Source organism: Sorex fumeus, unplaced genomic scaffold (assembly GCF_029834395.1).
Source record: "Sorex fumeus unplaced genomic scaffold, SorFum_2.1 ptg000008l, whole genome shotgun sequence".
Classification (NCBI taxonomy): Eukaryota; Metazoa; Chordata; class Mammalia; order Eulipotyphla; family Soricidae; genus Sorex; species Sorex fumeus.
Genome location: NW_026606065.1, coordinates 80,986,650 through 80,999,934, shown reverse-complemented (window position 1 = coordinate 80,999,934; position 13,285 = coordinate 80,986,650). Strand labels below are relative to the sequence as shown.

Genomic DNA, 13,285 nt, shown 5'->3' with positions numbered 1-13,285 from the left:
TATTTAAAACTTTTATTGAGAAATGTAGCAAAGCACTGAGATGGTAGAAAGGAATTAACCAGGCCATAAATAGGGGAAATGTGAATAAAGTTAGAAAGGAACTTGAAGTCAGTTTTTCCCTTAAAAGTATATTTATCTACTTAAACTGAATTGTGGTTTGATGTAATGAGTGGGTGAGAGGATTTTAAGTCAAAGACTTCACACATTAGACTTAGACCAGAAAGGACTATTCTCACGGCAAGAAGGAGCCAGTTCTTCCAGCTCTAAGGGATTGAACTGAAAAAATCCCTTGACTGAGAGCAAAGTAGAAAGAAGAAAGAAAGAAAGAAATAGAAGGATGGGGGTGGGGTAGGGAGGAGAAAGACCAGACTGGATGTGACAAGGGGATTGGGAGTTGTGGAAACTTTTCTGGTAGTGGGGGTTCAGTGACTTTGTCCATTAGTATCATAAGCTTTACCACTATTGTAACCATCTTACATAAGTAACTAATTCAATAAATGGAAAGAAAGACAACCTGTTCCTGTGTTTAAATCCTGGCTCTATCCCAATTCATAACAGACCAGGAGATCCAAAGAAATCTCAAGCTTTAAGTTTGTTAGAGTTCTTTAAGTGTCCTAAGGATATGATAGAAGTTAATTCATGTCCTTTCTTAGAGTAAAATGCATTATTCTCTGTTAATTTTTCAATGACAGTTAGCGGTAGATAGTCAAAGATAAGAAGGTATGGAAGGGAAATGGGCACATTAATGAGGATCAGCAAACAAGACAGCAAAATCTGTCTATGTAATTATAAGGTATTAGGATTATCAGGTATCAACTACAAGGCAGATATGAATAAATAAAAGAAAGAACCTGCAGAGATCATAAAATAGTGGGAAAGAACCAAATAATATAATTATCAAAATGAAAAAACTCAATGACAAGTTCCACAGCAGTCAATGAAAAATTTAGTAAAATGGAAGATAGAGCAGAAGAAATGCACTTGAATGTAGCACTGATACAATTTAGTTGTAAATTGAGTATATATTTATATACTTTGAGTATATATGTGGGATACCGTTTGAAGTTTAAAAGCATGGCGAATTTAATTCTTTTATTCAATGCGCATATTTGAGAAATTTGGGGGTGATCATGAGGTTACATTTTATTACATAGCTAGTAATATATGACTGTGCTTTATAACTTTATAAAACTACTGAAAATATGTTTTATGAACTTTTTGAATGTGCATTCTACTCTATGGTAATAAAAATAATTAATTGATTTAGTGATGTATTACATACATACATAAGGAAATTAAGACACAGAGAAGTTGAATGACCTTATAGTCTTTTTATATTCAGTCTAATGTTTTTTACTTAACCTTACCAGCCTTGCACCTATTTCTTTCTTAAAAACATCTTATCTAGTTGTTATAACTGTGTCTATTATAATATCTTATTGCTTTGAAGAAGAATGTGATTTATACTCTCAAATGTATTTTTTTTATAAAATTAGAGAAAGTGAATTAGGGAATTATAGAACTGATCAAGGGGAAGTGGATTGACTTTCACACTAGAATATTAGGAAGTGTGCAATATATATTTTCATATAAGGAAGTACAAATTTAAAAAGCTGGTTATGTTTCTTCTTGTTTTCAGAAGGAGAAGTCTTTACCTGGGGTCATAATGCTTACAGCCAGTTGGGCATTGGAACAACTAACCATGTTTTAATTCCCTGTCATATCTCTACTAACTTGTCAAATAAGCAAGTCATTGAAGTTGCTTGTGGATCTTACCATTCTCTGGTGCTAACATCTGATGGAGAGGTGAGAATATCCAGGATAAATCCCACTAATTTTAATATTAATAATAGTGCCAGAAATATGATCATTTGATAAAAATCATCACCATCCTGGTTGAAGCTCAAATTCATCCTTATCCTTGTTAGTAATTTGTACACATAGTATTCATATTGTGAAGTTCCATTTTCTGTAGTAAGGATTTTGATAACTATAAAACATAAATATACCTTCCACAGAGGTTAACGCACTTGCCTTATAATGTAGCCAACCCTTGTTTGCTCTTTGACACTGCATATGGTCCCCTGAGCACTACCAGTGCTCCTGAGCACAGAACCCGGAACCATTTTAAGCACCAAGGAATGTGGTCCAAACCCACTATCCGCTCCCAAAAATTTACTCTTCTTTCTATATCCCTATATCAAAGAGGCATGTTTGAAAATAGAATATCTCCCCAAAGCTGTAAAATAGGACTTAAGTAAAGTAGATATTTTTATAAATGTTATGTGATAATTTCTAATAACTTACCATTTTTTTGGTGGTGGGAGGAGCAGGTGTTGGGGACATATCCAATGATACTCAGGGGTAACTCTTCTCTCTGCACTCAGTTGTTACTCCTGGCAGTGCTCAAGGGACTTCATGGGATGCTAATGAACAAACATTGGTTGGCTGTGTGTAGGGCATTATTTCTCCAGCCCCAGCTATTACTGTTTATGTAGTTAGCCCTCATAACTCAGTTTCACAAAGTAATACATTCTGTGAGAATGAATTTTACAGAAGCTTTTTTTCATGTTTTGTGAGAATTTGTGGGTATCAAGTGTCTGGAAGAGCAAAGTTGAGGCACCATAAGTATGTTAGTATCCAATTGAGATGTTTTATACATTAGTATGCCCTATTTATTTAACTTTCTTTTCAAATAGGTATTTGCCTGGGGTTATAATAACTCTGGACAGGTAGGATCTGGATCAACAGCTAATCAGCCGATTCCTAGAAGAGTCACTGGTTGCTTACAGAATAAAGTAGTTGTGAACATAGCATGTGGGCAGATGTGCTCAATGGCTGTGGTGGACTCTGGTGAGGTAAGAAAATGATTTCACATGTTGTTTAAGGAAAATGATTTGCCCCATCAATGTCATATCAACACGCTATATTTCCTACAACAGATCATTTGATATCACTCTGTCATGCACACAGTATCTCTCATTTCCTTCAGGTCTTTGTCTGGGGTTACAATGGAAACGGGCAGCTCGGACTTGGCAGTAGTGGTAACCAGCCAACACCCTGTAGAATAGCAGCTTTGCAAGGCATTCGCGTGCAGCGGGTATGTACACTACTTGTTCGTGTGTGCCCAGTTTTTAACGAAGACAATAAAGTACTGAACATTAATTGTTTTAGTAGGATGAAAATTTTAGCTCTTGGAGAACTTTGCTAATATAGAGGTTAGCACTGTATTTCTTGGAATTGAGATTTATGGATGTTCATCAGAAAATTTGTAGTCGTAGGATATTCTAAGGTATAGATATTAGAATGCAAATTATTGCAGTCTTATGTTATGACACTTAATATTATGTATTAAGCGCCTTGAAATATTTATACTCTTTGAACTGTAATTCTTTCAGAGAACTATCTTTCAAATTTTTTTTTTAGTTTAGGTAACCATGGTTGAACTAGTATTAATTTGTACTGTTTTGATGTACAGAGTAACACACCTCACCACCACTACCATGCCCAATACCCTTCACCGCTGTCCTTATATCATTTCTAATCTGCTTCTTTCTTATACCCCATGTCCTCTGCTTAGTAATCTCAGTTCTGTAATAAGAGGCCAAGAGTTTGTCATCATTTAGTACTGTTTCTTCCTATGTTTCTCTACGTACCACAGACGAGTGAGATCATCCCATATTTGTTCTTTTCCCTCTGATTTATTTCACTTAATATGATACCCTTCTGGTCACGTTAGGTATACTGAAAGATTTCATCTCTTTATAGCTGCATAATAGTCCATCCATAATAGTCCATCGTGTATATTTAGCACAACTTTATTTGCTCATATATCTTTGGACATTTGGGTTCTTTCCATATCCTGGCTATTGTACCTAGCAGTGAACCTAGGTTTGCATGTATTTTTTCAAATTAGTGTTTTTGGGAATGATATCACGAAGTGGAATTGCATGTCTTATAGAAGCTCTGATTTGTTTTTTGAGATGTCCCTATACTGTTTTTCATAGAGGCTGAGCAGACAGCATACTCACCAACAATGAATGAGCGATCCTTTTTTACCACATTCTGCCAACAACAGTTGTTTCTGGTCCTTTTTATATACACCATTAACACTGGTATGAGATGATATCTTATTGCTGTTTTGGTTTGTATTTCCTCATAATAAAAGATGATGAACACTTTTCATATACCTATTGGTCATCCATATGTTTTATTTGGGGAGATGTTTGTTCATCTGATCTCCCCATTTTGTATGGAGTTACTATTTTTTTTGTTGTTGAGCTTTGTGTTTTATATATATACACACACACACACACATATATATATATTAGCCTTTTATCTGATGTTTGCTCTGCACATATTTTTTTTCTCAGTGAGGTGTCTTTTAATTTTAGTCCAGGTTTCTTTTGCCATGCAAAAACCTCTTCATTTGATCTTGAGATCATTTTTTATATTTTCTACATTTTCCTATATTGAACTTATTTTACCTTAAAATAAAATACACAAACATGAAAGCTTGCAACTATCTCACGATGTTCAATACAATAAATAAATAAAATACACTTTAAAATATATGTTTTCTCTCTTATAATAAATGTCATTGAAACATAGAATAACCGAATTATGTCACTAAAGAACCCGTGCTGATCATAATGTAATTTTGATCACACATGAAACCTAAAACTTATTATTTATCTAATGTATGCATCTTTGGGTGGGTTGCCTTTCCGTGTCTTGTATTTTTTTAAAATCTGTAACTCTTAACCTGTCTTGTTAAAAGCATACTTCCTTCAATTTATAGAACTGAGTGCATATGGTATTTCTCTTTCCAGGTTGCCTGTGGCTATGCACATACCTTGGTACTGACAGATGATGGTCAGGTATATGCATGGGGTGCAAACTCTTATGGCCAGCTGGGCACTGGCAATAAAAGCAACCAGTCCTATCCTACTCCTGTTGTGGTGGAAAAGGACAGGTAATATGTGTATTCTCAAAAGAGCTCACATTTTCTCTAGTGATTAAACTTAAAGACAATATAGAATTGTGAGAAAATTATAGCTATATTAGAATATTTTTAGCAGACAGTTATTCTTTTTTAGACATGATTTTGGATTGTTGGGGAGGCTGATTGTTTTATTTTTTATTTTTTCTTGCCAGGATTTCATTTGTACCTCCAAAACAACTCTACTCAAACTATGATGACTAAACTTCTAATAGTTTTCTATGTTTTTATCCCTCACAGATTACCTTTCTCATGCCTTATCTTTGCTTAATACTTTATATTATTAAGAAAAGCTGATAACAGTTGAGGTCTATTTCTGTAGTTGGAAAATTAATGGGTCTAGAATGAAGTTTAAAATTATACACTCAGCTCCTTAAATATTTGCAATTGAAAAGGATCAAGTTGTTTCTTTATTTCGATTCCTGAAATATTACTAATAAGAAGAAGTGTAATACAGTTAGATTCAACTAAGATTATCACCTAAATGTACTTAATTATGATATCTGATTATAAGGAGGATAACCAGAACTTTTTCAAATCTTTTTAATGATATTTTGAATTTCTGTCATGGTCTAGCACAGTCCTTTCTCCCTTTATATCTTGATGCATAGTGTGAAACAATACCAATTTTATTATATTTTCTTTTTTGGAGGGTTTTTGGGCTACCCAGTGGTGCTTAGAGCCTACTCTTGACTCTGTGTTCAGGACTCACTACTAATGAGGCCCCAGGAACCAAATGGGGTCCAGGGATCTCACTCAGGTCAGCCATGCACAAGGCAAAAGCCTTGGGATTATTGCTCCAGCCCCTATTTCTTTTGTATAAGTAGATTATCTTGCATTTATATGTGATTCTTCTGTATTTTTATGTTAGAATATTTATCAGTGAAAGTGAAGATGCCGTTTGTCATTTTTCAACTCTTGTTTTTCACTTGAGTGTTATAAACCGTGTCAATTTTATGCTAAATAGGCTTAAGTAACCCTATTTTTATTTTTTCCAAAATTTTAGACTAAGGCCCTGGACTTCTTAAGGATTTGGGAAGGATGGGTAGGACAGACACGGGGGTCAGGAGGTGTGCGCTCCGCAATTCTTCCAGAGGTAATTCAGAGCTACTCAGAGGGAAGGGAACAGTCTTAAGACTTAGGATAGTCACAGAATTGCTGCAGACCAGCAAATCTGCTTAGTGGGCACACTTAGACTTTAGATTAAACAACAAAGAAGTGATAAAGTATCCATAAAGGTATCAATATAAACGTAATTTGTATGACACTTTACTAGTTTATAATGCTGCAACATAACAACAGCAAATTAGCTCACAGAACTTGCTTCTACTTGTTAGTATGTGAAAGATAATCCGGTTCCTTACTTAGTACTTACAATTAGCTACTGCTTTTCTTTTGAGAAAAAAATAATAATTTTAACGATAGCACAGCGGTAGGGCGTTTGCCTTGCATGCAGCCAACATGGCCGACCCGAGTTTGATTCCTCTGCCCCTCTCGGAGAGCCCGGCAAGCTACTGAGAGTATCTCGCCCGCACGGCAGAGCCTGGCAAGCTACCCGTGACATATTCGATATGCCAAACACAGTAACAACAAAGTCTCCAATGGAGACGTTACTGGGCCCGCTCGAGCAAATCGATGATCAACGGGAGGGCCTTTACTTTACTTTTTACTTAAAACAAAAAAGGGGGGGGGCTGGAACCATAGTGCAGGAGGAAGGGTGTTTCCCTTTCATGCAGCTGAACTGGGTTTAACCCCTACCACCTAATATACTCCCCGAAAACAAACCATTAGTGGTTCCTGGGTGCAAACCAGGAGTAAGCCCTGAACACCTCGGGGTGTGACCTCAAAACAAAAACAAACAAAAATAAAATAAAACCAAAAGAGGCTAAGCTATGAAAACTTTTTGATGTGTGTATGTTAAGAAATGGAAATAACTACACATTTATGCACTTAGTGTTGTCCATGAAAAACACATGGAGAAATGTTTTCAGTGAGATACTCCTATTTTTTGTCAGTCTTCCATTCTTGAATTTCACACGGTAATTTCTGAGGTTGCAGGTCCTGGATCATATAAATATCATAAAGGAGAAATTTATCAGTCTGCTAGGGCTTGTTTTGCACCTCACACCCATTTTAATGACAGAAATCTTGCAGATTTGTAATGACTGGTCCTTCAGGAACTCACTTCTGACTCCTGTCCTTTCACAGGGAAGTGTGACTAATTAGAAACAGCAGAATTGAATTAGGGGTGGGGTGGATCTTCAGGTTTTGGTTTATTTCTTTAAGAAGCAGACTAAAACTAAGCCCATGTTGGACTGTTTGCTGAAATAACCACTCAAGGAGAGTCTTTTACAATATTTTCCAATATCTTCATCCATATTATTGATGAAGAATGTTATGAAGCTTAGGTTCACATTAAAGCAATTTTAATAATTAAAATTATTTTTTTTCTCTAACTGAGCCATTCTCCATATTTCTAAAGCATCAAACTTTTACTTAACCAGCATTTCTGTCTTTGTACTTTAAGTTCCATAAAAGCATATTTCAAGTTTAATTGATTTGAAACTGACCTTACTGTGAATTTTTGCAAGTTTTATGACTTATTGAGTTAATTGTTAGTATATTGTTCTTATACAAAACCAGTTTGAGAATTACAGTTCTGGATCTTTTTAAAATTTTTAATCATTTCCTCACTATTATTTGCTCTCCCAAATTACCCTTTTCCAAAACTCTTCATGTTGTTTCCCATTCATTCTCACTTTGCTTTTTAATTACTATTACTAAAGAGTCATTACGCTTTGCAGTTGTGGATCATCTTGTTGAGATAACCCAAAATCTTCTCATCATGAATATTCAGGGAATTGTCCCATTAAGAATGACTACGAGATAAATGTGAAATATGCCAGACATCTTGATAGCAAAAGTTAGCTCGGTTTGTACTCATAGGCTGTTGCATGTAAACCTGTAAAATCTGAATTGAAAAAGTTGCTTTCTGGTATGAATCAGAATGAAGTATTTATGACCTTAGGCAAAGTCAGGGTGCCTTGGCAGTAGTGTGGGTCCCAAGTCTAGACCTGAAGGTTTCCTCTAAACTTTCTTCAGTCTTGTTCCTGTAGTAGCTTCTGCGGTCAGCCAAGCTTGTACCTCACCTCTGACTTCCCAAAAGGTGCTCGGTGCTCCAGGAAAACTTCACAAAGCTGTCCTCAGGGGAGGTCAGCTTGCACCCAGCATTACCCAGCCTCACCCATTTGCTCTACCCATTCTAGCCCTTTGCTGGGCAGCTGCATTCCTGCAAAGACTGCTCCTTCTTGTGAAGATGAATAATAAGCCTTTCAGAAGTAAATGTAAGAATTTGATGAAAGTGGGTAAAGGACCAAACATGATGGCCTCTCAGTATCTGTATTGCAAAACATAAGACCCAAAATGAGAGAGAGAGAAAGAGAGAGAGGAAGAAAAGAAGAAGAAAGAAGAAAGAAAAAACTGAGGGTCGCAGGGGAGGGATGGCAGGAGGAATACAGAAGACATTGGTGGTGGGAAATAGACACTAGTGAAGGAATGGGTCTTGGAACATTGTATGACTGATTCCCGATCATGAAAGCCTTGTAACTGTATTTCACAGTAATTCAATTAAAAATTAATTAATAATAAAAGAATTACATTTTTTTGATAGTAGGTAGTTTAGCTTTGAAGGGCATTATTATATTCCAGTTATATTTACACAGATAGAACATTCTGGAAGAAAGGAAGGCTCATTTTAATTGAATATTAAAAGTCGTTAAAAAGAAATAAAAAAAAAACCCTTATCTTGCAGCAGGTCATTATGGAGGTTCATAAATCTGAAAATAAAAGCATTAAGTAAAGTTTATCTAAACATTGGTGAAGTCTTTTATTTTTTTAAATTTTTTTAATTTCTTAATTTATTTTCTATTTTTTTTATTAGTGAAACACCATGAGGTACAGTTGTAGATTTACAATTTTTTGTGCTTGGGTTTGATTATACAATGATCAGATACCCATCCCTCCACCAGTGCCCATTTTCCACCACCATGGATAATATCCCTCCCACCCCCATCCCCCCATCCCCCCCGTCTCTGTGGCAGGGCAATCCCCTGTGTTCTCTCTCTCCTTTTGGGTGTTGTGGTCTGCAAAAGAGGCATTGAGTGGCAAACATGTTCAGTCCATAGTCTACTTCCGACATGCATCTCCCCTCCTGGGAGGATCCTCCAAACATCCTTTATTTGGTGCTCCCTTCTCTATCTGAACTGCCCTTTCCCCTAGAATACCCGGCTGGCCTCTAAGTTATGGAGTAATCCTCCTGGTGCTGATCTCAGCTATTGTTGGGTATTAATCTCATATTTTGTTACTTTATATCCCCCAGATGAATGCAATCTTTGGTGAAGTCTTTTAACCTCCTTCCCCTTTCTACAGACAACTACCAGATTGCTTTGTAACTAAAGCAGTATCTGCAGGTTGGGCAGCCCACTGTTCCCTCACACCAGCCCTATGTTCCCCTCTCTCTACACTGCCACACTGTTGTTTCTTAAGATTCATTTTCTTGGCACCGTTTTGGCACCACCTCTCTTTCCTCTGATAGAAAAGGTCACTCCAATTCTTCCTTGGCCACATGATGTGGACATTTTATCTCCACATCCATTAGCTCCAGATCACCTTCCAGGCTGTTACTTTTCTTTCACTCTGTCCTGTGTTCTGTTGTGGGATTAGTCTTTTTCAGAATGCTGTTTTCACTACCTCATGGTCCTGTTATAAGCTATTTTCCATTTGCCTCTCACATCAGATGATCTAAAATCTTCAACCTTGGAATTAAGACTGACACTACTATTCCTAGTAAATCTCCTTACTCTCTGTTCCCCAGAGTTGCACACTTGTTCCAGTTCTGTGTTGATATTATACCCTCTCCTGTCTTATGATTTCCACCCTCTGACCAAATATTTGCATACGTATATCTCTCTGCCAGTAATTTTCTCTTGGTCTGCTTCTTTGATAAATTCAAAACTGAGGCGGCCCAGTTAACCGCTTGCTGAGTTTAAAATACTCCTTCTGTAGTGCTTAGGTTTTCCCCTTTTTCTCCAGAGCTGTTATAATTTGTGCCACACTAACAATCTGGAAATTGTTGGCCTTTCTCAGTTACATGATTTTTAGCTAAATCCTGAGTTTCTTAGGGTAGATCTCATATTTCACTTTGCAGCTGTCAAACACTCAGAAGAAACCATTTTTTGAATGTACTCTGTGCTTATTTTATTCATTCCGTGAATATATTATTATATTATACTCTGTGCTTTATTTTATACATTCTTTATGCAATTTGTGAAGTGACTGCTATATAGTATTCTTTTCTCTGTATCTTTTTTTAAAAAAGATGATAAATATATTATAAAACTTTTAAGTTACTAGGCCTTTGTAGATTACTAACTCCAGCCCATGGTCTGGCTAGGGCACCAAGTTTATAGTAGATGAACTTTCGTTTAATATATATCTTCTATTTCTCCCCTCCTACACACTGTTTTCTTTGTTTGTTGATGAGAATATGTTCATTGAAATGCCAAACTGTTTCCACCTTGTGGGCAAAGTTCTTTTGTAAATTACTGTATTATAAGTATGAGCCAATTAACTGACATAACTGCAATTAAAAAAAGTTTTGCTCATCTGAATTTATCATTAGATATTCATAATTTCCACATAAGGGAAGCTTTGTCACTTAAAATATTAAATAGTAGAAGTGATACTTTTAAGAAATCACTAGTACATTACCTTTTGTACACCAAACACTTTGCTTGTTACTTAATTGCTTCATTCTCATCAAAGTAGATTGCAAGGCTCCTGTACTAGCCTTGAAAAGTGCTGAAACTAGATTCTTAGAAGCTAAGGCACATCCCTACAGTCATACAGCCTTGTAGAACTAGTATTTGGGTTCGGATCTAGGCTCTAAGTGCTCCAATATGGGATGTATTAACCATTTTTCTAGTGTTCTTGGTTTGTTTTTAAGAACTACAAGCTGTCCTCTAAGAAAGCAGCCCAATTGATGGGTGGAATTCCTCAGGTTGTACAGGATTACTTGGGTTGCCTCAACTTTCAGAGGAAGCCACCATGCATTCTCCATCTTTCCCTTCCTTGTCTGGGAAATAACTATTTAATAGTGTGCATTGAAGGAATACCTCTATTCTTCAGTTGCAAGCTTTGGCCCATGCTGTTTCTTACCTGACCCTCAGTTGTTCTGTGTTGTTGAGTCGTTCCTAACTAGTCAGTAGTCTACACTTTATATTCAGTAAGACACTAATTTTGATACTTAGGAAGAGCCCAAACATATATTCCTGAATCTAATAGGATCAGGCTGGCATGGTATAGATTGATGTGTACTGCATTTACTCAGGTGATCAAGAGATTTCTTACCTTGGGACTCTTTGAACTGAACCCCAATAGATAAGTTGAATTTGAGTTGCAGAAAGAATAATAACTTCGAATAAATTGACAGACAGTGAGCATATCTATTTATTAGAATATGTCAAATGTGGGCAAAAGTCATTTCAAGGAAGACTGGACATGGGAGCCAAATTATGGAAGCCTTTTTATATGTGTCTGGATTTTATCTTGTAGGAAGTCACTGAGAATTTGAAAGTACTGATGAAGATGGTGTTTTTAGAAGATTAGTATCATTCTGTGGTTTGGGTCAGAGGAGAAAAAGTAAAAGACAGGGAGGCCTAGGAGGTGTGCCTGGACTGGTCATTCAGATGGTCAGTAAGTAGTGGCATAAAGGAGTGAGAAGGGAGAAGTCAAAGATGATTCTGAAGTTCTAGCTTACGTCACTAAGGAGGCTGGTCCATTGCCTTTTGAGAAAAAAATTAAGAAGGTAACTGCAGGGACTGGGAAAATAGTACCGTGGGTAGGGTACTTTACTTACACGTAGCCAACCTGGGTTCAATCAGGTGATTCCTGAGCGCAGAGCCAGGACTTATACCTGAGCACCACTGCATATGTCCCCAAAACAAAATTCATTTTTTTTAAAAAAAAGAAAATAACTTAATTTGGGATTTAATAGTTTACCAACTTCTCTGAATCTGTTTTGGAAGATTTTGCCAGAGTCAGGTAATTATTTCCAAATCATCAAAACTATTTTTTCCAGTAAGAAGTCTTGTGGCAACTACCGGCTTGGCAATCATGAACTTATTGCACTAGTGTGTAACTTATGAGGAGCCTAGGAAACACCTCTGTTGGGCTTAGATACCACAGCCCAGTCAGTGAGAACTTGTCAGTTTACTCTTTGCAGTGAGAATTGTGCTGACTCACAGCATGCATCATTTAATCCTGAAATTGGTGAAATTATGATGAAGATATTTATTAATCTTGAGTCAAATTAGTCCAAGTCTTTTTATCTACTTCAGTAGAAGTTTTTTAAGAAAAAAAGCATGAAATAACTTTCAGAGTCTCTATTGAATTGTTCTTGAACTTCAAAAGAGACTGGAAACAGAACAAACCAACCTTCCTACAGCTTAAATGTGTAAATCACTGTTGGTTGCCTCCAAACTTCAGATTTAGGTAGGTAAGTCTTGCTTTGTAATTAAACCTAAAGGAAGGGGAAACCAGTTCTCTCTTCTGTTTTTCCCGTCTACTATTTTGTGTGTGGATTTAGGATTATAGAGATTGCAGCTTGCCACTCTGCCCACACCTCTGCCGCCAAGACCCAGGGTGGGCACGTGTACATGTGGGGCCAGTGCCGAGGCCAGTCTGTGATCCTGCCTCACCTCACCCACTTTTCCTGCACTGATGACGTGTTCGCCTGCTTCGCCACGCCCGCCGTCACATGGCGCCTTCTGTCTGTGGGTGAGTCAACTGATTGATCACCTACCAGGGCTCCTGGCCTGAAAGTTGGGACATGAGTTCTCATGCTTTTAGTTTAGGGGTGAGGACTTTGGTAAGCACAGTTGTATAAACCCCCTCCCCGCCACTAATGGGCTTTTGTGTGCGTTTCTTGCCATTTAAATTTTAATGTGGGGATCTTCCCAGCAGAGCCTGAAACCTGGGGGCAACTTCAGGTAATAATTGGCATAACCTTGTGGGCTTGATTCCTTCTTGAGCATAAGCAGGGCTACACCTTGTGATGCTGGGCAGTGGGGCGATGGGGACGGGGGTAGGGGTGCAGTGGGGGTACTGTCAGTGTGCACTGAGTGCTAGGGATTCAGCTCAGGGCTTTCTGTGTGACAGTTGTGCACTCCAGCCCCTGAGCCTGAATTGATGAATATTTTAAAAAGTATCAGAAATCAGCACCAC

At 37.2% G+C, this 13,285-nt stretch overlaps 1 protein-coding gene across 7 annotated transcripts in view; it reads left to right on the top strand.

Annotated features, from left to right (window-relative positions):
• Positions 1 to 13,285, top strand: part of RCBTB2 (RCC1 and BTB domain containing protein 2) — a 49,983-nt gene that overhangs the window by 21,617 nt on the left and 15,081 nt on the right. For all 7 annotated transcript variants that reach the window (XM_056109635.1, XM_056109651.1, XM_056109624.1 and 4 more), the window contains 5 exons: positions 1,640 to 1,806; positions 2,700 to 2,858; positions 2,993 to 3,100; positions 4,833 to 4,975; positions 12,648 to 12,838. In XM_056109635.1, coding sequence (XP_055965610.1) covers positions 1,640 to 1,806; positions 2,700 to 2,858; positions 2,993 to 3,100; positions 4,833 to 4,975; positions 12,648 to 12,838 — 768 coding nt within the window. The remainder of the gene's footprint in view (positions 1 to 1,639; positions 1,807 to 2,699; positions 2,859 to 2,992; positions 3,101 to 4,832; positions 4,976 to 12,647; positions 12,839 to 13,285) is intronic.